Raw genomic sequence first — 26,587 nt, forward strand, 5'->3', positions numbered from 1 at the left:
ATCCTTCTATCCTCAGTTCATTTCAGAGCAGTGAAGGCTGCCACCCATCCCAGACACCTTCAGTTTCCTTGACCATGATGTCCTGAGCCCTTTCCCCCTGCCCACTGGTTCTCCTTAATTATCTCTTCCCAGGATCAGCCCTGGCGAATGATGCCCAAGCCACAGCCAAAGCTTTACCACCGTTCATAAATGGGTAAGAATGGATGTAAGCAGATAAGGACCAGATTCACTTCTGGGTCTCAGACTTCTTCTACTGACCCTGGAGGCTGGAGACGCACCTGGAGACATGCCCTCTCCTCCCTAGCTGCACCTCCTGATTCACGCTGCAAAGGAGGCTTCATGAATCCCTTCCTTCCCCACTCAGACCTCCACACTTCCCCACTCAGACCTCCAGAGCAGCCCCCTGCAAGCAGCCCCCTGCATGGGACTCTCCACCCTCCCTAAACCACCTGCTGTCCCCAACCCTTCAGCTCGTCCACAGGTGGTGTCCTGGGCACTTGCACCTCCAAGACTCATCTGAGATTTTATTCTCCAGAAAGCATCTTCAATCATCCGTCCTGCTCCAGGAGACACTGGGGGCCCTGCTGTGTGGCCAAGGCCTGCTACATGTTTTGTTCTAATTGGTACCTTACAGGTGGGTCTCTCTGCAAGACGAGGTGTTTTCATATTTACATTTGCTACACCAGGCATTCGTGGTCCAAGCACTAAAATTAGTTGAATGCATGCCAAGTAATTTTTCCCTTTTCTTATAACACTTATCCCTTGCTTATTTTTATCTTCAGATGCGATATAACCAATTAATCTTTACAATGTTTTTATGTCAAGTGTTCTGGCCTCCTTTCAAATTATCAAAAGCTCTACCTGCTTTACTTCAGACAGAATCCAATACCCAGCCCAGACCAAAGAACAGACACACACACACACACACACACACACACACACACACACACACACACAAACACGGCAAAGCAGGACAAACCCCCACATTGCTGCACAGATTCCGAATGGAAAGACACAAGCAATTTCCAACAATTATGGAGCAGTAGTTTTGTGTAGTTTTGTGTAGAGTAGCCTGAAAGGTTGCAGGGCATAGACCTTAAAAGTTACACATTACTTTAAAGTAATGTTGCTTTTAAGTTTTTGCAACCTGCTTGAGTTATTTTGACCCACCTTACAGTGCTTCAAACAGATCGCTGGGCATTACTAACAGATGCACTCTACAAATATTTGAACTGAATTAAACCCCTTTATATAGTACCAGGAATCGATATTAAGAAAAGTAAGTATTTTAAGAAAGATACTTATTCAGTTATTGACAAAGGGCTTATAACTGAATTCCCTTACACAGCTTTCAAGATATTTTAATTTTTAATATAAATTTTAAAAATACTTTGTATGTAAACTGAGGCACATCAGCTTCATAGTTCTCATGTTGGTATCCAGACTTCAAGCTATGCAGGGAAACCCAGTTCAAGAAAATCTAACTCATAAAAATTTTCATTTAGAGTGAAATATTGAGTGTTTTAAAGGGTATGATTAAAATGAGTGTCCTTTTCCAACAAAGAAAACCTTAAAATGCTAACCCAACACTTTCATAATCTCTCTGAGTCTAACTTGATTTCTTAAACAGTCATCAGCTATCATGAGATCAATCCTTTTAGAACACAGTCTCCCAATCTGAAGTTTGTGGGTCTCCACGGATCCCTGAATGGGTTTCAGGGAGACTAGAGGGGAGTCTCATGTGAAAGCACACATGAAATTGTGTGTTCACAGGTCAAGGTCCGTCAATGAATTCAAGACCCCAAACGAATGAAAAACCACCAATTCAGAATCCATCAAAGCCCAGGATTTTAAGAGGCACATTTGTTTTAGAATAGAGATACAGCCTGAGTCCCTGAATGCCAGGCCACACACAAAGTACAGATTCTTCACCAGGAATCCAGATCTGGGTAGCAATTTCAATGGTCCTATTTCAAGTAATGTTACAAGGCTGGATCAAGCAAAATCACCATTTCCATTTTATACCTGTCCATTTTAAATGGCTACAGTATGCTTTAGCATGTTTTTCTCAGTCATTCCAATCACTATTTTAAACTGGAAAGCATATGTACCTTTACACTAAGTCACAGGAAGGAAGTGTGATTTAGGGAGACTGCTCTCCTACCCTACGTTATCTATGTAACACTGTATGTAAGACTCAGTACTTGCAGATGCACAAGTTAAGACCCTGCACACATTGCTTTACTGTCCAGTAGGTGATGTGGGGTCTGTGATGGAAATGTAGCAAGTATGGGGAGGATCCCCAGAGAGGGCATGGAGAAGTCTTCCCAAAGGTCTGGCTGGGTGACGAGCAGTGGGGGGGGGGGTCCACCTCAGACTACAGGAAACAGCGTGCCCCCACTTCCTGCAATAAAAGGTGGATCAGCCACCACTGGCTAGATGCTGGAGAACTTACCCCTTTATTGAGACCTAGGCCTTTAGACTGAAGCATGCACAGAGAAAGAAAAGGCATGCTCCAAAATAATAGTAACAGAGGCCATCAGTCACAGGGCAAATGCAGATCTCTTTTTTAAAATTTCAACATTTATTTCAGTATCTTCTAGGAGCCAAGCAATGTGTGAGGCCCAGTAGCCAAGGTTCCTAATCCACACGCCTTTTAGCATTGCGAGGGCTCTGCAGGCCCCAACGCTGACGAAGATGGGGCCAGGGGTGGGGCAATGTGGATCTGATTCTCCAGTCTCAACCGATGAAATCCAGGACCTTCCAGGCCACAGGTCTGTACTTCAGACCTGCTGAATCAGAATCTCTGCAGAGGCCTCCAGTAGCTGTATTTTTTAAGAACCCCAGGTGACTGTGACCCCTGGCGAGGGAAGAGGACCTCTACCCTAAGGGATCTGGGGACCTGCTGCCACCACCTATTGCCCACCGCTCTGAATGTTCAGAGTCCAGGCTCAGGCCATCCACCTCATCATTCCTCAGACTTGCCCCACCTGCCTGCCTCAGGGCCTTTGCACTTACACTTCTCCCAACTGCCTCTTCACCTTTCCCCCTTCCTCCCTTCCTCTCTCAGTTCATCCAAGGGCTCAGCTCAAAAGTTACCTTATCAAAGAGGTCTTCTGACCAATCTATCTGTAAGAGCACCCCCACCAACAGCCCACTTAGCCTTTCTTTTTCTTCACAGCACTTATCACCAGCCAATACACCTATTTATCTATGTCTATGTTTATTGCCTGTTTGTGTCCAACAAAAAAATGTAAGCTCCACAGGAGCACCAATTTTGGTTTGTTCAGTGTTGTTATCCAGGGTACTGAGACAGATGAACATAATATGTACTCACTCAATATTTGCTGAAAGAATGACTAAAAAGCTCCCCCAAATGACTGGGAATTGCTACTCTAGGGCAGCAGTCAGAAAACTGTAGGCTGGGTGTGGTGGCTGATGCCTGTAATCCCAGCACTTTGGGAGTGTGGACTGCTTTAGCCCAGGAGTTTGAGGTCAGTATGAGCAACATGGTGAAATCCTGTCTCTCCAAAAAAAAATACAGAAATTAGTTGGGCATGGTGGCACACACCTGTGGTCCCAGTGACTCAGGAAGCTGAGGTGGGAGAACTGCCCAGGAGACTGAGGCTGCAGTGAGCCATAATCACACCACTGCACCCCAGCCTAGGCAACAAAGTGAGACCCTGTCTCAAAAAAAAAAAAAAAATTAAAAACCCACAAAACTCTATTAAAAGAGCCAGAATAGCAAATATTGCAGTTTTGTGGGACATCTCCGGCCCAGCTACTCAACTCTACCACTGGAGTGTGAGCACAGCCAAGGATAATTTGTAAAAGCATGGCTGTGCTCCCACACAACTGTACTGAAGGACACAGAAGTTTGCATTTGATGTAATTTTCAGGCGCTGTGAACTAGTATTCTTTTTGACTTTTTTCAACCATTTGAAACCTGTGGAAACTTTCCAGCTCTTGGGTCTTACAAAAACTAGCAGTGGGCTGGATATGGCCCACGGGCCACAGTTTGCTGACCTTTGCTCTAAGGGATACCAGAAGGACTAGGGTGATTCCAGTCCAGGGAGTTCTTGTCCTTGAAGGAAAATGACCAGCAGCCACAAATATATAACGCACGGTGGAGAAGTAAAGGCTGCAGTCACCCAAGCCCTGGGGAGTAGCGTGAAGATGCCTGTGGGCCACATACTCATAAATGGGAAGATTCCCGGACCGAGAAGGAGATACTTGTGGAGGAAGAGGGAGGGGCCGGGACAGCAATGCCAGCAGAGGCCTCTGGGGAAGGGAAGATGCAGCAACAAGGTCAAGAGAGGCAGGACAGTTGTTTTCCTAACAAGCCCCAGGAGACTCTGTTTATGAACCAAATATGGGCACCGTTGTGTTTCCTTTTATATTATTCCAAGAAAGCTGGGCTCCGGACAGCAGGCAATGAACAGCTGTTCGGAGCATGAGAGACAGTGAGGTGCTATAGCCTGAGCAAATCTGGAAGCAGAGGTGTGAGAGACAAATGGGTGAGGGAAGGGTTGAACACAGAGTAAGTAAATAATGCAGAGGGCAGAGCCCACAGGTCCTGAGGGTGAGGACAGTAATGTCACAAGATAAGAGCACCTGAGGCAGACAGCTGGGGCAGGGGAGGATGGTCTGAGCTAAGCACATGCTTAGCTCAGAGCATCCTGTAGCAACCCACATGAAGATGTCTCATAGGCAAACAGAACCTGAGGCCCAGGGCTTGAAGGCCCACACCAGCCAGAGGTGCAACCCAGGGCCTGTGTGGGGTGTACATGGTGAGAGGCCACAGCCCTGGGGAGGGCCTTGTAACAGAACCAAGGCACGTGCCCAGTAAGAGTGGCAATGCTGGCATCACTACTGCTTACTGAGCACCTACTCCATGTGGGCCTTTTATGTTGGTTCTAATCACAAAGTCATGGTATCGCCACCATCCCACAGCGGAAGACAGGCCCCAAGAGGTAGCCTGTGACTTGCTCGAGGCCACACAGCTAGCACCCACCCACCCCGGGCCACCCTTCCAAAAGTGAGGCCTCGGTCCAAGGCCTGCATGACCTGTCAAGGGCTCCAGATTCCTTCCCATCTGCACGGAATAAAGGCGCCTTGTTCATTTCCAGACACATCCCCTAAGCTAATCCCCCCATCCTCGATGCCACGTGGCACATGCTCAAACAAAAACTGAGTGACATCAACCTCCATGAAATCCTCAGCGGGACAGTGAAGCCTCCTGGAATGTGAAAGATGCCCCCCATTTCAGGAGAACAAATAGCGATTTCCAACCTTCCAGTGCTCAGCGCAGGAACACTTTAATTTAGAGAGGCGTTCAAAATGGAAATCTTGTACAAACAGAGGGCACCTTGAGCACACTGAAAGTATTATTGGCAGAGAAAGTTCCAGAATGCTGCTGCTGCATGCATTCCGATGCTGGACTGTTTGCTGTTCCTCTCAAGTTTTTCTGAACATGTGAGCTGTACCAAAAAGCTTCATCTGAGTTGTAAAACAGTTTGTCTGCCAAGTGCTTGCAGCAAAGCGACATGGAATCTTTATACCCAAAGGGAGACTCCAAAGTGACACTTTTAAAACCTGTCCAAAAATTATCTGGCACACCTTGCATGGGGGGACAGGAGGAGTGTCTCTATGTCCTTCTTTTAAGTCTGGGGGTCTTGGGCTGCTTGGACCACAGGGAAGAGCAGAAGATACACTATATGATGTCTTTAGATGGTCACAGTGGCCAGTGCTTCCGCCACATTTGCTGAGACACTTGGTCTCAGAGCCCTGAACCACCATGCATGAAGTCTGACCACCCGAGGCCGGACAGGTTGCCTGTGGGCACCCTAACAGTCAAGCCTGAGTCTGTCCTCAAGGTCCAGACCTGCCAGTGAAGAAGTCGCCTGCAAATGGATGTTCTAACCTGGGTGTGGTCCCAGGCATCACTAAACGAGGAAGAGCCATATCCATCTCAAATTTCTGACCCATCAAACCCATGGGTATAAATACAATGGTAACTGTTTTCTGCCACTATGTTTTAAAGTGGTTGGTTAAGCAATGAAAACATAACCACAACCAAAACAGAGCCGGACCTGTCACCACCTTTAATCTATTGATGCTCATATGCCCAGGTCACAGCCCTCAAATCAAGCCAAATATAGGGCTAAACCCCTCCTCACCCACAGCATACCCTACCAAGTGTATCTGTCCCCTCCTCCAGTCAAAAGCGCAGCTTTGCATAGAGACTGGTCTACCTGGGTAGAAGTCAAGGGCCAAGTCTGAATCTTCGGAAATTTCTGATTCCGATCCCCCCAACCCAGGCTGCTCCCCACCTGACTGCAGTCCTCCCACCTCCCATCTGAACAAAACAAGTGTACATAGGAAAGATGCATCCTCACTCACCTCCGAAGAACCCCAATCATCCCAGCTCTCTGGAAAAGGACAAACCTTTGACTTGCCTTGGATAAACCCTGAGGTGGCACAACTGAAATGTTTTCTTAAAGCAGGTAAGAATATGCATCATTCTTCTATGAAGAAAAGCATTCAAAGTTTGGCTTAAGCTGACCAGAAGGTTCAAATGAGAAGATACTGCTCTGTGTTTAATTCTTCGAGTAAGAAAGGGGGATGTGTCCCTGGGGTGAAGGGGCTTCGCCGTTGCTAGTTCCTACCAAAAGAATGAGGTGCTCAAAGGTCAGGCATCATGACAGACCAAAGAGCCGCAGCTGCCAAACGGGAAACCATGCCTACTCCTGAACCTGAAGGAGCCTTCGCCCTAAACTTCCTGAAGCATGTCCAGACTAGAGTAGCCTTTGCCGCCACCGCCCTCAGCCTTCCAGGCCTGCGCTCATCCTAAGTGGTTACACAGGATGAAAAGTGGCCCAAATAAAAAGGCAATGTGGGGTACCTGAGCAGGCTCTAGCAACTGGCATGCTCCAAGCCTAAAGCAGAGGGCACTTGCTTATCAGTCCTCCCTGTGGTCCTCGCCCTGCTCTCAGCCCTCCAGGAAGCCAGAACTCCAATTAGCTGCCTCCAGAAGCAGGCAAAAGAGCAGCCCTCTGCAACCCCAGATGGTAGGCTCTGAAATCCGGCTATGAAACCCTTGTTTGTGACGCACACCTTCCCATAGGCTTACCTAATAAAACCCTACCAATATGCCCAGGGGAAAAAATCTGCCCCAAGATATCACTTTTTTAAAAAGGTGGTTAAAAGTATGGGTTTTGCAGATGATATCTGCACCTTTTGAAAGTCTTTGCACATAAAATGTCAATGTTAAGTAAAAAGGACAACTTAGAGGATAACACATACAGCAGGGTCAATGTTTTTGCTTTTTAAAGCTAAATCCTTTTTTTTTTTTTTTTTTTTTTTTTTGAGATGGAGTCTCACTCTGTCACCCAGGCTGGAACGAAGTGGCACGATCCGGCTCACTGTAACCTCCACTGCCCGGGTTTAAGCGATTCTCCTGTCTCAGCCTCCTGAGTAGCTGGGATTACAGGTGTGCACTACCACACCTGGCTAATTTTTGTATTTTTAGTAGAGACGGATTTCACCATGTTGGTCAGGCTGGTCTTGAACTCCAGACCTCAGGTGATCCACCTGCTTCGGCCTCCCAAAGTGATGGGATTATAGACGTAAGCCACCAAGCCTGGTCTAGCTACATGCATTTTTAAAGCTATACATGTATATATTTGTTTATTTTAGAATAAAATACCTGGATAAAAGAAACTCACTTCCACAGGGAATCCTCTAAGGGAGAACAGCACAAACGCCTGTTCAGACCAGAGCTATGCAAGGTGTGTTCCTGAACTGCACCAGCAGCCTCATCTGAGAACTTGCTGGAGATATGGATTCTCAGGTCCCAGGCAGGGCTCCTATCTGAATATTTGTGTCTCCTTCAAATTCACATGTTGAAATTCTAACCCCCAATATATTGGCATTCCGAGGTGAGGATTGTGGGTGGTGACTGAGTTGGGAAAGCAGAGCTCTCATGAGTGGGGTCAGTGCCCTCTTAAGAGGGACCCCGGAGAGTGCCCTCACCCCTATGCCATGTGAGGACACTGTGAGAAGGCGCCATCTATGAACCAGGGAGTGGGCCCTCACCAGATACTGAATCTGCTGGGGCTTTCATCTTGGACTTCCCAGCCTCCAGAACTGTGGGAAATAAATTTCTGTTGTTTATAAGCCACCCAGTCTGTGGCATTTTGTTATTGCAGCCTGGGGTAGGACAGCTGTCAAAGCAGACACTCTGGGGTGTGGCCCGGCCATCTGGCCTTAGCAAGGCTCCAGGTGATGCTGATACGGCCCAAATCTGAGACCCTCTGCTCTGGTCACTCACCTGTGTTCTCACTTGCTCAGTTCGTCTTAAGACATTCCACATTTTAGTAAGACAAACAACAGAGTCAAATGTCAGAAGAACTCCTCTGCACGCACCTCCTCCGTCTCAGGCGCTACTCAATTCTAGATGCCCCTTCTCCCTCTTCACTGCTCTTCCATCGTGGTTGGCAGATGCTGACAATGTGTTCTTCCACGTGTCCCCCATCTCTGTGCCCGCCACATGGGGGCCCTGGCCACTGCATCACCGGGCTGCCTCCTTCCGGGCCCTTCTGTCTATGCCATCCCCATGTGGCACTTCTCCCTTCTTTACACGGTTTGTCCAAAAAGTCTTTGTCCTTTTCCTGTTCAAGATTTCTGAGTTCTCCAGAACAATCTGGTCACCTGCTTCCAATTATCAGTCTTGAGCATGCACTCCACATATACGTATATGTACCACTATCTATATTAAGTTAATTATAACAGAAATAAACAATGTACAAGGACGAGGCAAAAAGTATATGTGTCTATACAAGTATGTGTGTGTACATACATACGTGTGTGTATATATACAAATATGTGTATGTATACATATACAAGTGTGTGTGAGTATAAATATATACAAGTGGGTGTATGTGTATGTATATATGTGTGTATATATGTATGTGTGTATATGTACATGTGTGCCTATGTGTCTGTGTGTGTGTGTGTGTGTGTGTGTATATATATATATATAGCAGCTCCACAATCTCTTTTACAATATTCCACGTGGAGTGGAATACCCCCTAGTGGATGCCTGGCACTGGCCCCCACACCCAGCCCCCTTGCCCCTGCCCTATGTCCACTCCTCCATCACCTGTGGCAAGCTGGGCAGTGTAGTTCTGAGCACACCCAGTGCCCCCCAGCCTTCCTGAACCACAGAATGCCTTCCAGCTTCTTTTATCACACTCGTACTTCCTAAGAAATAATCAGTGTCTGATCATTAATGGGCCTTTTTTCTAACGGATGGCAGGGCTGTGCTGATAAAGCTCGCTCAGGACCAGGTCCCTGTGGGCTGGACTGGGCACAGCTTGGGAGCAGGGCTTCATGTTACCTTTACTCTGTGCAGCAAAGCCCTGCATGGTCACTGGTGTCTGGCTCTCTCCTCATCCCAAGGGTGCCCAGTCTCCCTCTGTGGCTTCGTCATGCATCAGGCACAGGCACTATGACATAAATCTACCAATGAGTTCTGTGCAACCATGGATTCATGAGGTAGATCTCTACATTGAAAGATTTCCTCCATCGCTGGGCGCGGTGGCTCATGCCTGTAATCCCAGCACTTTGGGAGGCTGAGGCGGGCAGATCACAAGGTCAGGAGTTCCAGACCAGCTTGGCCAACATGGTAAACCCCATCTCTACTAAAAGAATACCAAAATTAGCCAAGCATGATGGCGTGCACCTATAATCCCAGCTACTCTGGAGGCTGAGGCAGGAGAATCACTTGAACCCAGGAGGCAGAGGTTGCAGTGAACCGAGATCACACCACTGCACTCCAGCCTAGGCAACAGAGCGAGACTCCGTCTCAGAAAAGAAAGATTTCCTCCACATATAAAGTAAAAAAGCAAAGCACAGAAAAATCAAGAGCATAAAACCATTTACATTTTAAAAGCACTTAAGACATTCTAACCCACGGGAAGGTGAACAGGATTAGCTGGAAGGGAGCAATGCATTCCATATACTTCCAGACTGATGGTTAAAATTATGAATTAAAACTAAGCCCCAGAAATATATGTAAAATATCAATGACCCTTGCATCTCACTATCCAAATTAGAAACCACCCTTAACCACCAAGTACCTTCCCAGGTTCTCCACCTCACCTTAGGTTTTGGCTGCAAAAATACTACAGAGAGAAAGCTCTGCAATAGATACTTCAGTAACAACTATGTGACTAATTCTTGGAACTGGAAATAAGATACACTATCTGCACATCTCCACCTGAGAAAATCAAGTACCTTCTGTCACTGGAAGCAGGACACCAATCAACTTGGAAACATGTGGCACTCACGTTTCACTCAAGGTTCTAGTCCAGTGTCACCATTTAACAAGCACAAAACACCTCTTCATCCGAAATGCCAGAGGATAGCATCAAATTTGGGGAGCAGAATAGGGAGGCAGAAATAGAAAGAAAATTTCCAGACCACTTCTGATCTCCAGAAAGCAAAAATGGACTTTGATCCTGCAAATTACTACAGACAAATATCAAATGATAAGAAGTGGATTCTCCTCCTTTCTCTCCTCCCGACTTCGCAAATATCAATGACGCCTGGCGTGGCATGGTAGGAAATGTTGCCATGCTATTTCTTTGGCCTTTTTCTACTTAAAGAGATGTAGGCTCCACCTACAGAACTGTGACAATATTTTACCTCAAACAATAACAATGGAAAATGAAATATACTTACCCTAAGGTTACCAAATGAATGAATCTCCTTAGTTTTTGATGGAATGAACAGATTCATTAAAGAAAAAGAGGAAAACCAAGGGGAGGGAAACCCTCCTAGCTCATGGGGGCATCCCACAGGGTGCTGCAGAGAGGTCACTGGAGTTTCGCCCCTCCCATGCCCGTCACCAATGAGGCTAAGCATCAGGGCCCTCATCCTTACAGGCACATCCCGCAGCAGCCCTGTACTCTTCCTCCTCCCGCCAATCACATCCCTGGCTCGGGGCAGGGCTCTGGAACCTCACCATTGAATGCCAACGCCTCTCTGAAAACTGCTGACTGGCCCCAGCTCCCAGCACATGCTCCCTTCTCAGCAGGCTCCAACCAGCACCATAGGTTTGAGAATAACCGTGGACGAAACTATTTTTAGAACGCCTAAGGCAAAGAAAGCTGGGGCAAGTGGGGCATGGTAGCACAACCTGTAGTTCCAGCACTTTAGGAGGTCCAGGCGGGAGCATCGCCTGAGCGGAGGAGTTCGAGACCACCCTGGGCAACATGGTGAAACCCTGTCTCCACTAAAATACAAAAAACTATCCGGGCATGCTGGCGTGCGCCTGTAGTCCCAGCTACTCGGGAGACTGACGCACCAGAAACACTTGAGCCCAGGAGGGCAGGTTGCAGTGAGCCGATACGGTGCCACTGCACTCCAGCTCGGGCTACAGAGTAAGACTCCGTCTCCAAAAAAAACAACAACAACAACAAAAAAAAAAACAATCATACTAGTTAGAAAGAAAAAGTAAAAGTAAATTCAGACTTCTCACCACCACTTTTAGGCGGAACTACTATGATCTAAGAAACCCAGGACTGCTAGTGCTAGGATCCGACATAACATGTAAAGCTGTATTATTTCTTTCAGAAAGTAGGGCACTTTCTAAACGTTAAGAACAAGATGGGAAAAATGTAGACAACTTAAGCATTCATACAAAAGGCAAAGGATAAATTTTTTTAAAGATGGATTATGACTTCAGGGCTCTTTATTGCTTACTGTTAAAAAGTTTTGTTAGTAATATATTTGATACTTGATCTTGATGTAGAATGAATGCTAAAGAGAAACTTGATGGAAATACACTTCACAAAAGAAAGAAATTACAAAACTTTCCTGAGGGCCAAAAGAAAGGTCTGTCTAAAGCAGGGATGTCCAATCTTTTGGATTCCTCAGGCCACACTGGAAAAATAATTGTCTTGGGCCCCACGTAACAATAATAATAGCTGATGAGCAAAAAAAGCAAAAAACAAAAACAAAAAAAAAACTCATAATGTTTTAAGAATGTTTATGAATTTGTCCTGGGCCACATGCAGCCCGCGGGCCGCCGCTTGAACAAGCTTGGCAAAGAAAAGCTAGGCGCTATTTCTGGATGGGAAGGCAACTTAATATGCAGAAATTATGAGGTTTGGGATTTTTCTCTTCTTTGCATTTCATTCTCTAGCTTTTCCACATTGAGCACCTTGTTTTCTTATTTCTCCTGTATTTTGTCATTTTCAAATGGGAATTTAAAAAACTTTAATAATGGTTTTAAGTGAGCCTTTTCATTTTGTGTTCAAAAGGGGCAGAGAGAGAAAGGTGAGGGAGGGAATCTAGGAGGAAACCACAGCACCCACGGGCATGACCCTCAGCTACCGCAGCTACGCCCCAACCCAGAGGGTTGTCAGTGCTCTGGGCTCATTCTCTGTGCCTCAGTTTCCCCCCTATGAAATGGAGAGACATCTCCCTTCTTCACGCCTCACTGCAGGATAGTTGGGTGCCGCTTCTCCTGCCCAAAGTGAGGGCTGCATTTCAGCATCTGCACTGGTGGGTGGCGGTGGGGTGGGAATGCAGGTAAGGTGAAGCCTAAGGAGGGCAGAGAGTGTCTCCATTGGGGTAGTGGGGTCCTCTCATTGTATTAAGAACCTAGCATAGAAATTCTGTTTTTTAAATAACTAGGATGCATTGGGGTAAGGAAGCAGGGAATCAGAATTAAATTGCACAGAACAGCAAAAGAAACCTAAAGGAAAAAAAGAAAAATCCTGATTTGGCAGTATATGAGTTTTGCTGAGAAGCCCTGTTTATGAGGACCCGTTATTCACAGCTAATGGCCATTTCCACCAGAGCCATCACGAGGCCCCTTGATGAGTGTCAGAACAACTTGGTTCTTTCCCTTGGTTACAACCAAGCCATCCTACACCACCAATGTTCTGTTGCTGATAAAACCCAGCTGCCTGCTCACGTCTTTTTTCAAAAAAAAAAAAAAAAATAGCAAGGTCACCCCAGTATATACGTCAACCAAATTCTAACTTAGAACCAGCATGCTTTGCTTTCAATTTCTAAAAATACTATAAAAAATTCAAAGATACTAAGAATAACATTCCAAGATCTCACCACCCTAACAAAATTGTTTTCCTTTTCTAGCACATCCAGACTCCCTCTAAAAAGGCTGCTTTGAAGTTCAAATGTTTTCTGCTGTTGCTTTATTTCACTTACTTATTTTGGTTACAGCAACTCTAAAAAGCTTAACCAAAAAGAAACTGATGGATTAACTCCAAATTCACTCTTGGCCCTTCTAAAAGCAGGGAGATGAGGAAACCCTCGGCCCCCCTCAGTGGAGAAGTTCCCACTTGCTGGCGGTCACTGCCCTTCCTGCCTGGAAAGAGTCCCTGTATGTTGCAGGTTACTTTACAACACCTTTTCTCCCTTGAGGCTCATCAGCTGAAGCTACCATCTCTTTAGAGAAATTCCCTCAATTCCTCACAGTATTTAAAACAAATTATTTTTACCTGCAAGGCAAAAGAGACCAGAGTATTTTCATTTTACCAGTGCAAAAAAAAAAAAAAAAAATTGAAACAGAAGGTTAGAAAGCTTGCACCATGTGACAGGGTGAGCTGAATCAGGGTGAGACAACTTTATTCAGAAAAGGGATGATCCTGCCAGGCACAGCGGCTCACGCCTGTAATCCCAGCACTTTGGGAGGCCGAGGTGGGTGGATCACCTGAGGTCGAGAGTTCAAGACCAGCCTGGCCAACATGATGAAACCTCATCTCTACTAGAAATACACAAATTAGCTGGCCGTGGTGGACCACACTTGTAATCCCAGCTACTCCGGAGGCTGAGGCAGGAGAAACGCTGGAACCCAGGAGGAGAGGTTGCAGTGAGCCAAAATCATACCACTGCACTCCAACCTGGGCAACAAAGCAAGACTCCACCTCAGAAAAAAATAAATGTATAAAAATAAATGTATAAAAAGAAAAAGAAAAGGGCTGACCCTGAATTACTCCTCCCCACATTTGCCCTTCAGGTGATTCCTAGGACCTGTCATATTTGTAAGACAAAAAGCAAGAAAAGAAATTTGCAGTAGACATTAATGTGGGTTCAGTACACATGAAGAATCTGGGAACTGGCCTCACCTGTTCAACATCTATTTGTGAAAGCTCTCCAACCTCACATTAGACATGTTATTGACTTCTCAGCTGTCTTAGTCCATGTTCAGGCTGCTATCACAAATATACTACACAGTGGGTGGCTAATAAACAGGAATTTGCTTCTCACAGTTCTGAAGGCTGGGAAGTCCAAGATCAAGGCACTGGCAGTGACGGCTCACTTCCTGATTCACAGACGGTGCCTTCTTGCTGTATCCTCACATGGTGGAAGGGAAGAATGAACTCCTTTGGGCCTCTTTTACAAAGACACTAGTCCCCTGCATGAGGGCTCTGCCCCCTGACCTAATCACCTCCCACATACCCCACTTCTTCATGCCATCACTTCAGGTATTAGGTTCCAACATATGAATTCCAGGGGACACAAACATTCAGATCACAGCACTGGCCTGTACAGAAGTACCAAACATATCATATACCAGGACTAGAATCCAGTCACAGATCTACAAAAGGTAGGCAGCACAGAAGAGAGGCACACCACAAAGCACATTTCAGGCCACACTGGCCAACCCCAAAATGCAAAACTGATTATACTTTGCCCTGCCCTAATGTCTGAACACTTCAGGCATGTTCATCAAAATCTCTCTCATGCTGCACAAATTCTTATGGGAGGCTTACTCATCTCATTAAATCAAGTTTATGTCAGGTCAGTCTTCCACCTTCTGCCTTTATAGGCCACAAAGACTCCTGCTCCTGGCACTGTGCCACTCCAGCCTCTGCTCATTCCATCACTTTCACCTTCAACTCCACTGCCCAAATTGTATCCCTCTGCGAAATGCCAACTCAATGCCCCGGGTCTTATGGGCATCCCGTTCTCTCCAAGTCCCAGGTCTCATTTCTCTCATGGTACTCAGCACTTCACCTTGACCACTTTATCTTGTCCGTTTTCTTAGGAACTATGGTGGAAAAAGGGAAAATTGTTGAAAATAAAGACACCCAAGTCCTAAACCCTGTTTCTACCTACAGAACACTTCTGATACCACATGTGTGTGCTTTTCCCATACTACCAACCAATTCTCCCACTCTCTAGACACCAAGCAAGTGGCCAATGATTCCACTCAATTCTGGCTCCTTGGAGAGACGGCTGATTCCAGGTTTGGGGCAGAAAAAGAACAAGATGAGCCTGAAACATCTAGACATCAAGGAAGTGCTCAAAGACTAAAAGAAGCTACCGATCCACAGTGATTAAAGATGATCACTATGAGTTTAACGGTGCCCCCTAAACTACATCCGCATCCCAATTCCTAGAATTTGTGATTGTTATCTCACTTGGAAAAAAGGTCTTTGTGGATGTAATTACTCAGACTTACACATTCTGCCTTTATGGGCCACAAAGACTCATGATCCTGGCACTGTGCCACTCCAGCCTCTGCTCATTCCATCACTTTCACCTTCAACTCCACTGCCCAAATTGTATCCCTCTGCAAAATGCCAACTCAATGCCCTGGGTCTTATGGGCATCCCTTTCAAGGGAGCTCAGCCCTGCCAACACCTTGATTTCAGACTTCTGGCTGCCAGACTGAGAAATAATAAATACCTCTTGTTTCAAAGGCACCTAATTTGGGGTAATTTGTTACAGCAGCCATGGGAAACTAATACAGTGAGAGAATAAAGAGGGAGGGAAAGTTATTTTCAAAACAACACCAGTTAACAAACATTAAAAGATTTACACAACTAGAAAACCACTAATTGCAATCCCCAACATAAAAACTGGTCCAGGCAAGGATCGTCAATGGACGTGAAATGCACTGGCTGGAGAACAAGATATTCGCACAGGCTGCAAGAATCACTCCACAGATTGCAAACTGCAAAAATGTACCTTCAAAATGAAGCAGCGTAGAGGCCATTCCCTCCAGGGGTCACACTGAACACTGTCAAGTGGGACTAGCCCAGACACTACATGTTCCCAACACCACCAATTAGCAAGCATTGTTATAAAAATGTTTAACTGAACTTAATCATAAGGAAACAATCAGATAAATCCAGAATGTGGGACATTTATAGGAAAACGGCTCTGGGCTTATACACATACACACAGACACACACACACACACACGTATATACATAAATATGTACATGCACACACACACATATATAAGTAAATGTCATGAGAAACAAACAAAAAAACAAAAATATCAGGCTATTATGGTTAAATTTGGAGACATAAAACCAAATGCAACATGTAAATCTTGACTGGGTCCTAGATTTTAAACCAAACAAAAAAAATTTTTTTAATTAGCTGGGTGTGGTGGCACACACCTGCAGTCCCAGCTACTCAGGAGCCTGAGGCAGAAGGATCACTTGAGCCCAGGATTTCGAGGCTGCAGTGAGCTAAGATTGTGCCGCTGCATTCCAGCCTGGGCAACAGATTGAAACCCTGCCTCAAAAAAACAGAAGCAAAAAAAAAAAAAAATTCTCAGAAAGGCTATCACAGTCATTTATGGTACAATGGGAAGAAATTTAAATATAGACTATATCTTAGATGATATTATTTTGTTAATTTTTAAGGTGTGATAATGGTAATGAGATTATATAGATGAATACCTTGATTCTTATGAGATATATGAAGGTACTTGAAGGTGAAGTACTGTTATGTCTGCACCTTTCAAATATTTCAACAAAAAAAGTATACATAAAATATATACAAAAGAGTAAGAGAAAGACAAATGTGGAAAAAATGTAGGCATCTGGTAAATCTGGGCAGAGAGTACTTGGGTGTTCACTAAAATATTCCTTTAGTAGAAAAGATAGAAAATCTGCATGGAAATTTTGAAAATGTTGAAAATTCACAATTTCCAGGTTGTGCCTCCAACCCCCAGGCTCCTACAGGCCTAGGAGGATCCTAGGAGCCTGCATTTGACAAGCCCAAGCTGATCTCCTGCTCAGGTCAGCCTGGGAATGCCACTGGTACTAGGTTGTTGGATTTTAGCCATCTGCTCTCCCCCAGGGTCCTCTGGCATCACAGTGATATCTAACTTGCTGCACATCCTCCAAGGCAGAGGCCAGCAATTGTGTCCCGAGTGAATTATGAGGGCAATTGCCAATCATGCAGGAGCTGATTATATTAAGGGCAAAACTGTACTGTAACCAAAGTCCCAACCTCAGAGAAGTTTGAAGCCTGTTACCATAAACACGAAACTAAGACACATAAAACACTCTTTCATATGGTTTTCAGGTTTTATCTCTTTTCTTGTTAAGCAACACCGGCAGGAAAGAAAGGTACCACAACTAAAACGTCACTACAACAAAATCCATGATACACCAAAAATTACATAAACGTTACTAGATGTCACAACTCTAATTTCCTTTTTTTCTTTTTCTTTTGAGATGGAGTTTTGCTTTTGTTGCCCAGGCTGGAGTGCAACAACACCATCTTGGCCCACTGCAACTTCCGCCTCCAGGTTCACCAGATTTTCCTGCCTCAGCCTCCTGAGTAGCTGGGATTAAGGCAGCCGCCACCACGCCCAGCTAATTTTTTGTATTTTTAGTAGAGACAGGTTTCACCATGTTGGCCAGGCTGGTCTCAAACTCCTGACCTCAGGTGATCCACCTGCCTTGGCCTCCCAAAATGCTGGGATTACAGGCATGAGCCACCGCGCCCGGCCTCAACTCTAATTTTCAAAGGCTAAAGGTGAAAAGAGAATGGCTCCTAAACCCCACTAAAATATCAGAAAATGTCTTTTGTCTTTGATTTATTTTCTTTTCTTGAATATAGGCAATCTATTTTCCTGCCGGCCCCTCTCTCCATATCCCTCCTCCCTGATTTCTTTTTTGTTCTTGTTGTTTGAGGAATCAATCCACGTGGACAGGGAGACGGGGAGGGGAGAACAGGCACCAAAATTCTGCTGGATGGGAAAAAGAAGATGGGTGAATGTGGGGACATGGAGAGAACACGGACACGGGTGGACAGTGGAACGGCCCATTTATACCTAGACAGGGTCAAGAACTGGCCAGGCCTGGCGCATCTGCAATGGGTGTGGCGGCAGCAGAGACAGGAAGTCTGATTTTCAAAGATATCAAAGAAGCAGGACAACTTCCAGCTCCTGTCCCGCCCTGGGAGAAGACAGGTGGCTCCATCTCTGAAGAGGGTGCAATCAGGGTCTCTGACAGGAGAGCCCAGATCCCCCAGGGACAATCAGGTTACTGATTAGGCTGCAGCCCTCGCTCACTGGGCTCCAGGAGGCAGGCAGCCAAGCCTCCCCTTCCTGCAGGGACCAGGGAGAGTCTTGTGACAACAGCCCGGGAGGACCGACCCACAGCACTGAGATCAGAAGGCCCCAACAAGGAAAGGTTCAGCTCACAGCAGGCACTGCCCATCCCCGCCGAGTCCCCCACTATTAAACATGGGCAGGCCATCCGAGGAGAGCCTCACACAGAAACGGGAAGGCAGCCTAGAGGAAAGAGATCCTTCAGCAACGAGAAAAGAAAACAAAATTTTTAAAAATCAAGAGAATATACCGTGAACTGAAGACCATGTTTTAGTTTTTTAAAAAAAGTTGACAGAACAAAAAAGAACTCTTATACGTGAAAAAAGTATGGCAAAAATAAAATGTAAAAAAATCACTAGAAGAGTCCAAATACGAAAATAAGGAGGCTTCCCAAAAATGCAACAACCTTAAAATGGTAGAAAATAGAAAATAAGAGGATTGGTCTGGCAATCCTTTATCAGAATAGTAGTAGTTCCAGAAAGAGATAAAATAGAAAATGGGAGGGGAGAAAATCACCACAGAATAATTCAAGAAAATTCCCAGAACTAAAGAATAAGTGTTTCCGGATTGCCAGGGCACAAAAATGCCCAACATGCTGGATAAAATATACCAAGGCACTGTGTATCTCAGAACACCATGGATGTATCAGTCAGGGCAGGCATTGTTAAGCTGCAGCAATGAGCAGCCCGAAAGCCCTCAGAGGCCTGAAACAACAAAGATGTATTCTTCAAGTTTATTTCAATCGAACAGGGTCATAGCATGGGTAGGAGGGGGTTCTGCAAGCTGAGTATCATCACTGTCAAGCTGAGTTCAGAACCAAACTAAAGGGAGGGAAAACTCTGGCAGCAACTTACACTCGCAGCTAAGTGCAGGCCCAGAAGTGGAAGTAGCACTTCCGCTCAGCTCCCGGGCAGGCCACTGGCACAGCAACCATGTGAGGCCATCAAGCTCAGGGAGTGAGGAAGGGAGGGCAATCCTACCAAGAGCCTGGGGGGCAGGGGGGTGGACATGTGTGGTGAACACTGATGACCAGGGATGAAAGGAAGACACTACAATCTTCAGAAAGAGGACTGGCTTGAAACTCTTCAACAATACTGGAGGCCAAAAAGGATTGGATCGATGCTTCAAAAATTCGAAAGGAAATTTTTTTGTATAATTCTATATTATCAATCTATCAGACATGAAGGCAGAAAACACACTAATGGGTAAAGTCTCAAAATTCACCTCCCATCACATCCAAACCAGGGAGTGAAACAAGGGGGAGTCAGGAAGAGGAAGTCAGGAGACAGAAGCCCTGCGGCGGGCAGGTCCAGGCTGATGTGGGTGCAGGTGGTGAGGCTGGCAGCTGATCCCCAGATGCACACACAAGTTTCAGTAGAAGGCTCCGGGGCCCTTCTTCAGGTAGGGGTGCTGACAGAGGGGCATCCTGATGCCCGTGAACATCGTGGGGGAAGACGTGACAACTGGCAAAGAGTTTGCAGTGGGATCTGTCATACTACATAGAAAGCAAGCAAATTAGAACACCGGCCAATTATTCGCTGGAGAAAACAAAAAGTAAGGTACAACATGACTCACTAGAACAGCATTTACATAGTCACGCTTGTAAACACTGCATGTTGATCTCCGTGAGATTATACCACATCTATACAGGAGGGTAGAGAGCATGCACGGGGGCAAAGAGAAGAGAAAAATCATCTCCCAAAGAACAAAGTCACTAGGTAATATCCACAACTGAAAAATCAGGAAGCCAGGTGATTCAATGGCACAAAGATAAATACCAAAATAATCAGCTAAAAGAAATGAAGTGCCTAGGGGCTGGGTGCGGTGGCTCAAGCCTTCGAGAGGCCAAGGCCAGCGGATCACCTGAGGTCAGGAGTTTGAGACCATCCTGACCAACATGGAGAAACCGTCTCTACTAAAAATACAAAATTAACCAGGCATGGTGGCGCATGCCTGTAATTCCAGATACTCAGGAGGCTGAGGCCGGAGAATCACTTGAACCCAGGAGGCCAAGGTTGCAGTGAGCCGAAATCACACCACTGCAACCCAGCCTGGGCAGCAAAAGCAACACTCTGTATAAAAAAAAAAAAAAAAGGAGTAAAGTGCCTATTTCTGGGGAGAGGGAAATGGTGGCAGGGGATACTGTTTGGGCCCGCAGAGGCTACTTAACTTTTTATACTATATGCATGTCAAAAAAATAATACATTAAAGGTTATTCAAGCCGAGTCTGCCCAAGAGATACCTAGTAGGTTGGCCTGATTTTTGATTCAGTACAAAGGGTAGAAACTGAGTTCTTTCAATGAGCCATGAGCACTGCTATAAATGCTACAAGGGCTGAAACACATAAGACACAATCCCTGTCCTCAGAATTGGGATTTCATTGAGGAAGAAGCCAAAATATGAACGGGAAAGAACTCAAGTACAACGCAAGTTGGCAGGTGGTCAACCCCAAGACATGAAGAAGAGTTATGTGGTATCAAGGAGGAGACTTAGGGCCAGAGTAAGTAGCAAAGGCTTTGGGAAAGATGTAAGGAGCAGAAGGAGAAAGGCTAACAGAACTTGAGTTCTGTTCCCGAAACCGGGAGGGCATTTCTGCAACGGAGACTGGCTAACAGTGAGGGTGTATATAATTGGGAAGTATGGACAGTTTTTTCAAACAGTGGTGAGAGTTTACTTGTAACAGGGAGGACAAGATTATTAATTAGGTAAAGCAGAGATTAGAAAACACAGACATTACAGTTGAGGGACTACATTTTCAGCGTCCTTGGGTGTTATCAATCACAAGCCCTGTAACATATTTCCCTGCAGAGTGGCTCAGACTTAGCATACCTGCTCCTTATTAACACTGCCTCCACCCTGTTTTAAATCCCTCATAGCTAAAATCACCCATGTCGTGGGCTGCACCCCAGGCCTGCCTGCCTGCTCTGGCCTCTGTCTGCCTGGGCAGCCTCATGGCTGTAATTTTGTTTTCACACTCCAACAATACCATCCTTCTTTGCATTCCTAGAATACTGCCTGCTCTTGGCTGCCGCAGGACCTCTGCACACACTGCTCCTCCTAGAACTCGCTCTCTCCTGTGACCTCCCTGTTAACTCCTACATAAGCCTTCCATTCTCAGCTCACTTTTTGATTCCTCAAGAAAACAAACATACCTGATTGCTTTCACTCAGGAGTTCCTGCCACAGTTCTCATTCATTCCTTTCCCTCACACCAGTTTGTAATTTAACCTTCATTTCCAATTCATGCCCACCTCACCATCTCCGCCAGTGGGTCTCAAAGTGGGGTCAGGCCGCAGCAACAGCATACAGAACAACCTATTAGTGATGCAGATTCTCAGGCCACATCCCAGACCAACTGAAGCAGAATCTTGAGGAGGGAGACAAGCAGTCTGCGTTTTTAAAAAACCCCCTAGTGATTCTGATGCATGCTTAAGTCTGAGAACCAATGTACCTGACTGTGGTATACGGTCTGTACCGTCACAGCACAGACCAGGTGCTTCAGCACCCCATGGTGTCTCCTGGTGCCAAGTTCAGCAACAACAGTAAGGACTTGGTAAGATTTCCTGGTTAGATGAATAACAGGTTAAAAAAAACTTTCCGGCCAGGCACGGCGGCTCACGCCTGTAATCCCAGCACTTTAGGAGGCCGAGGCGGGCAGATCACGAGGTCAGGAGATCGAGACCATCCTGGCTAACATGGTGAAATCCCGTCTCTACTAAAAATACAAAACATTAGCCGAGTGTGGTGGCAGGCGCCTGTAGTCCCAGCTACTCGGGAGGCTGAGGCAGGAGAACTGTGTGAACCCGGGAGGTGGAGCTTGCAGTGAGCCAGGATCACCCTACTGCACTCCAGCCTGGGCAACAGAGCGAGACTCCGTCTCAAAAAAAAAAAAAAATCCATGACTCCATAACTCCCCTAGTTTATTAATTCTAAACCCTTGCGGCAACTTTAGAATACCCCCAAAATAAAATGGAAACTGCTGTCGGAAGACCTGGGTTCTAGCTCCTGCTCCTAGACCTTTCTGGGTTCAAATGTTGGCCTTCCTTCTCTTGCTATCCGTGTGATCATCCGTAAATTTCCTAATCTCTCTTGGCCTTAACTTCCTCACCTCTAAAATAGGAATCATTATAGCACCGATTTCCCAGGGTTGCTGAATGATTCAGACAATGGCACTAAGAATCAAGACTCACATACACAGTTAAGCACTCAACAAATGAAGGTAGTATTATTGCCATAATAAATAGTTATTCAACTTTAAATGGTCTTTCCTCTTGGGTCTCAGCTTTCTTACTCAAGATTGACCACACACACTTCAGACTAGCTCTTCCTCCCTTGCAAAACTATTCACATCTAACACCCATCCGAGGCCTGAAACCTGCCCTAGCAACCCGGAGTCCTGCTGGGGTTTTCCAGCTCCACCTCCTGAACAGCTGGGCTCTAGCAGACAGGCTGTATCTACTCATCCTTGCCTTCTTAGAGCCAACTGAAGTCACTTCAGACAAGTGATTCCCCACTAACCTCGGGAATTAGATCTTGATAACTCAACAGGTTAGCAGGTGATTTCATTTCAGTGTGCCTCGGTGGCTAGCATTCAAACGCAGCTCACACTGGGAGCTATTTCCAGTCCAATTTCAGTACTTGGTGACGTATTAACAACAGCAATTAAAACATATGCCCAACGAATAGATCTTAAAAAGGACGGTTTCTGACTTCCCTAATAAGCAGGGGGCCCACCACCTGCCTGCGAAGTGCCCCTCCTGCCCCGTCTCCAGGCAGCACGCTGTGAGTGATGACAGAAACTAGACCCGCGCACGGCGAAGCTGCAGGCACGCCCCGCCCGGCCACCGAACTGCCTGCCCGCTGGGCCCGGCCGCCCAGCCCCGGGGGAAAACCTAGAATGGGGGTGCCCGTGCGCCCCGACACCTGGCCACGGCAGCGGCCCGGGGGGCCGCCCACACTTGGCTCCCCAAGAGTTAAACGCTGAGTAATTTTCCTGAGGAGCAAACAGTCGGAGCGGGGGCTCTGCCAACGGCCACAGTATTTTTTATCCGACTTAACCAACACCGCGGCGCGACCGCGGGTGTCCCCAAGGGTATCCCCACGCGGCACGCTCCGGAGTCGCCGGCCGGGATTCTCGCCGGCTCCCAGCGCGACGTGGGCGACAGCGCCGCCGCCGAGTTCCCCGGACAGGAGGCAGGGACCGGGGGCCGCCCGAGGACGGCTGAGGGCCCCTCCGTCCGGGGTCCGCGCCCGGGCCTAAGCTGTCGGGGGTGTGCGCCCAAGTTGGCCCGCTTTGCTGCAAGAGTGGAAAGGGGTGGGAGCAGAAAGCGCCGGTCCTGCCCGGGGCGGGGAGCAACGCGGGGCTGCAGGGCCGCCTCGGGGCTCCGCACCACCGCCGCCCGGCCCACCGCGGAGCCGGGGAATGAATGGGGCTCCCCACCTAGCCGCGGGCGCGCACTCACAGGCGACGTAGGCCAGCAAGGCGATGCCCAGCAGCAGCTTCATCCTCCTGCGGTTGACGGCAGACACGAGGCGCAGGAGCGCCTTGCTCACCATCCCCGGGAGCCGCGCGGGTCCAGGGCCCTGCCGCGCGGGGGCCCGCCTGCTGCACAATGCGCGGCGACGGCGGCGGCGGCGGCGGCAGCAGCGGCCCCGAGAGCCCCGCCCCCTGCCGCCGCGAGACCCCGCCCCCGCGCGCCGGGCTTCCTGCCGGCGGGATCAGCGCGCACGCGCGCCTCCACCCCCTTCCTCCGGCTCCGCCCCCGCCCCTCCGGCTTCTCTCCCCGCAGGCGCAGTTGCCGCCTTTCTTGTCCTGGTTTTCGAAGAATGTGGCCTGGAGGGCTGGTGGGCGGCGCGGCGCGGCGCGGCGCGGCGCATGCGCGTTCCGGTCTGTTTTCTCAGAGCTGTAGCGCGCGGGCGCCAGCCGGGAAGTGCTGCTACGTTTGTTTCGCTGAGCTGCGTCCCCAACCCAAGGGCACGACCGCGGTGGCCAGTTTCCGAGCCCCGCCCGGCTGGGGGCACGCGGTGGGCGTCCCGGTGTTGCGGTGAAACGAAACTTATTTGCTAAACTTGGCCGAGCTTTTGAAGTTGTTGAATGCCAGCCTCAGAAAGTTGCCTAGTTCTCTGGGCTGTTTAGTTGGGTTTTTTTTAGTTAGAATATCGGCAGCGAAAATGATAAATCCCCCAAACCTTGCCGAAGTAAAAACTGGCTGCGTCTTTTTTTTCCTTGGCTATGATCAACTGGGGTGCTTTTCTTTTAAAAATAAAGAGTTTTTTTATTATTATTTTTAAAGGCAGTGCTAAGTATATTAATTTAGGATAGACGAGGAAAAGATGAAATTGCACTGTCTCTGCCTAGAGAAAAACCATGAACACGTTGTCATATGTGTTTCATTCAGTCTTTTTGTTGATCTGTTTTATAAGTGCTGTACTGATTGCATAGGAGGTACCTGTGTTTAGAAAGCATTTATTGAATGATTACAAGCAAGGAGATGTATCAGAAGATCCACAATCAGAATCTTGTCTTTGGATCTGCTGAGAGCTGGTCCCATGGAGGAAAAAAAGACAAGTACACACAGATGTGTGTGATGCTACATCAAGAGAGATCCCAGATTTGGGATCTGCAGGCTTCAAGAGCTCATCTTCAGCTATACGGAGCAACTGGAGTCAGCAGCAGCTCTAGTTCTTGGAACCTCAGGCCATTTTGCTCAACTCAATAGAACACCCTCCTTTAGATTTATTAGAAACCTCCAAGAAAAAGAAATATGGCAGCTGGTACTAAAGCAGCAGCTTTATGTTACATCTTTCAAACTATATAGTGCAAATGCCATGATTCTGATAAAATCTCCATCCTACCGCGCCCCTAAACGTATTGAGAATCCCTGACTAGGAGGAAACAGGCTGAGCGGTTTGCTGAGGCTGATCGCCCCTGCTGTGCATGCTGTCCATAGATGAAATGGACTTCTTTCGAGAAGCCCAGCTCCCTGACTCGGACTGTCCGAGGAGGCTGCCAAGTGACAAAACACCTGGCATGGGAGACTGAGCCCTGGGTTTCCAGAGGGGCCAGGCCCCCAGAGGACACCGGTTTGGAACAAATCGATTTTGTAAGTCTGCATTTCCTCGTGGCTGACTTTTTGGGTTTGCCTTAGATCTATGGTTTTTGAAAAGAGAAGTAATTAGAGCAAGTGGAGCTCTAGGCCTTTCCCATTCCATGACTCCGTGGTTTTTAGATTAAAGATGAGGAGCAGAAATGGAAGAAAAGAACAGTTCATTAGCACTTGACCTATGGGCAAAATCAGACTGAAGCTTCTAGGCATATTTCAAGCATTTTAGGTTTTAGGTAAGGTTTAGTTGATAGGTATCCTATTAGATGAAAAAGGTAAGAAATTATGGGGTATTTGCCATTTCTGTACTAAACTCCTTAAGCCCAGCATTCCCTGTTAGCATTTTTTTCTGCTGCTGGACGCTAGTGCCAACTTCTGCCCCGTGGGATTAAGTATATTGAAATACCATTAGCAGCTGCAGTTGAAATAGCTGCTGCTGTCATTATTGCCACCCAGAAGGCGGTTGGTGTTCCAGGACGCTGGTGTCCAGCTCAGCCGCAGCCAGAATTAAAGAGTAAGCAATAGTAAGTGTGCACCCAGTGGAGGTAAGAAGGCCTGAGGGAGGGGGATGCTGGAGAGGCCCCATAAGCTCTGGGGATCTTGGGCGTAAGTAGCACCATTTCCCTGTGCTGCTTGCCTCCTTTGTCTCTTCCCAACCCATCCCCACTTCCCCAGTGGGTTCTGGGCTCATCCCTCCCTGCCCCCTCCCCTCGCTGTCAACCCTCTCATATTTCCAGTGGATAGATTAACAACAATATTTCTGAGCGATTGCATAGTTTTGAACAATTGCAAGTTACAAGGTAGTGTTTTTGATACTTAGGGTAATTAAAAAATGAATTGTAATATGGCTTCTAGAGTGTACAAAGCCTGAGGAGTGGAGAAAATTAACATTTATTAAACCTCTGCAATGTGCCAGGGACTGTTATGCAATGCACTTGCATTGTTATCTCATTGATATGGTTTGGCTCTATGTCCCCACCCAAATCTCATCTCAAATTGTAATCCCCACATGTCAAGGGAAGGACGTAGTGAGAGGTGATTGGATCATGGAGGTGATTTTCCCTATGCTGTTCTTGTGATAGGGA

General features: G+C 47.0%; 1 protein-coding gene across 28 annotated transcripts in view; it reads right to left on the reverse strand.

Annotated features, from left to right (window-relative positions):
• Nucleotides 1–24,013, reverse strand: part of UXS1 (UDP-glucuronate decarboxylase 1) — a 115,277-nt gene extending 91,264 nt beyond the window's left edge. For all 28 annotated transcript variants that reach the window (XR_013403133.1, XR_013403126.1, XR_013403129.1 and 25 more), the window contains exon 1: nt 23,862–24,013. Coding sequence is in view for 10 of the 28 variants with exons in the window: in XM_077960239.1 (XP_077816365.1) it covers nt 23,862–23,955 (94 nt within the window). In the remaining 18 variants the exon portion in view is untranslated. The remainder of the gene's footprint in view (nt 1–23,861) is intronic.
• Between the last annotated feature and the right edge of the window lie 2,574 nt (nt 24,014–26,587).

This window comes from Macaca mulatta, chromosome 13 (assembly GCF_049350105.2).
Source record: "Macaca mulatta isolate MMU2019108-1 chromosome 13, T2T-MMU8v2.0, whole genome shotgun sequence".
Lineage (NCBI taxonomy): Eukaryota > Metazoa > Chordata > Mammalia > Primates > Cercopithecidae > Macaca > Macaca mulatta.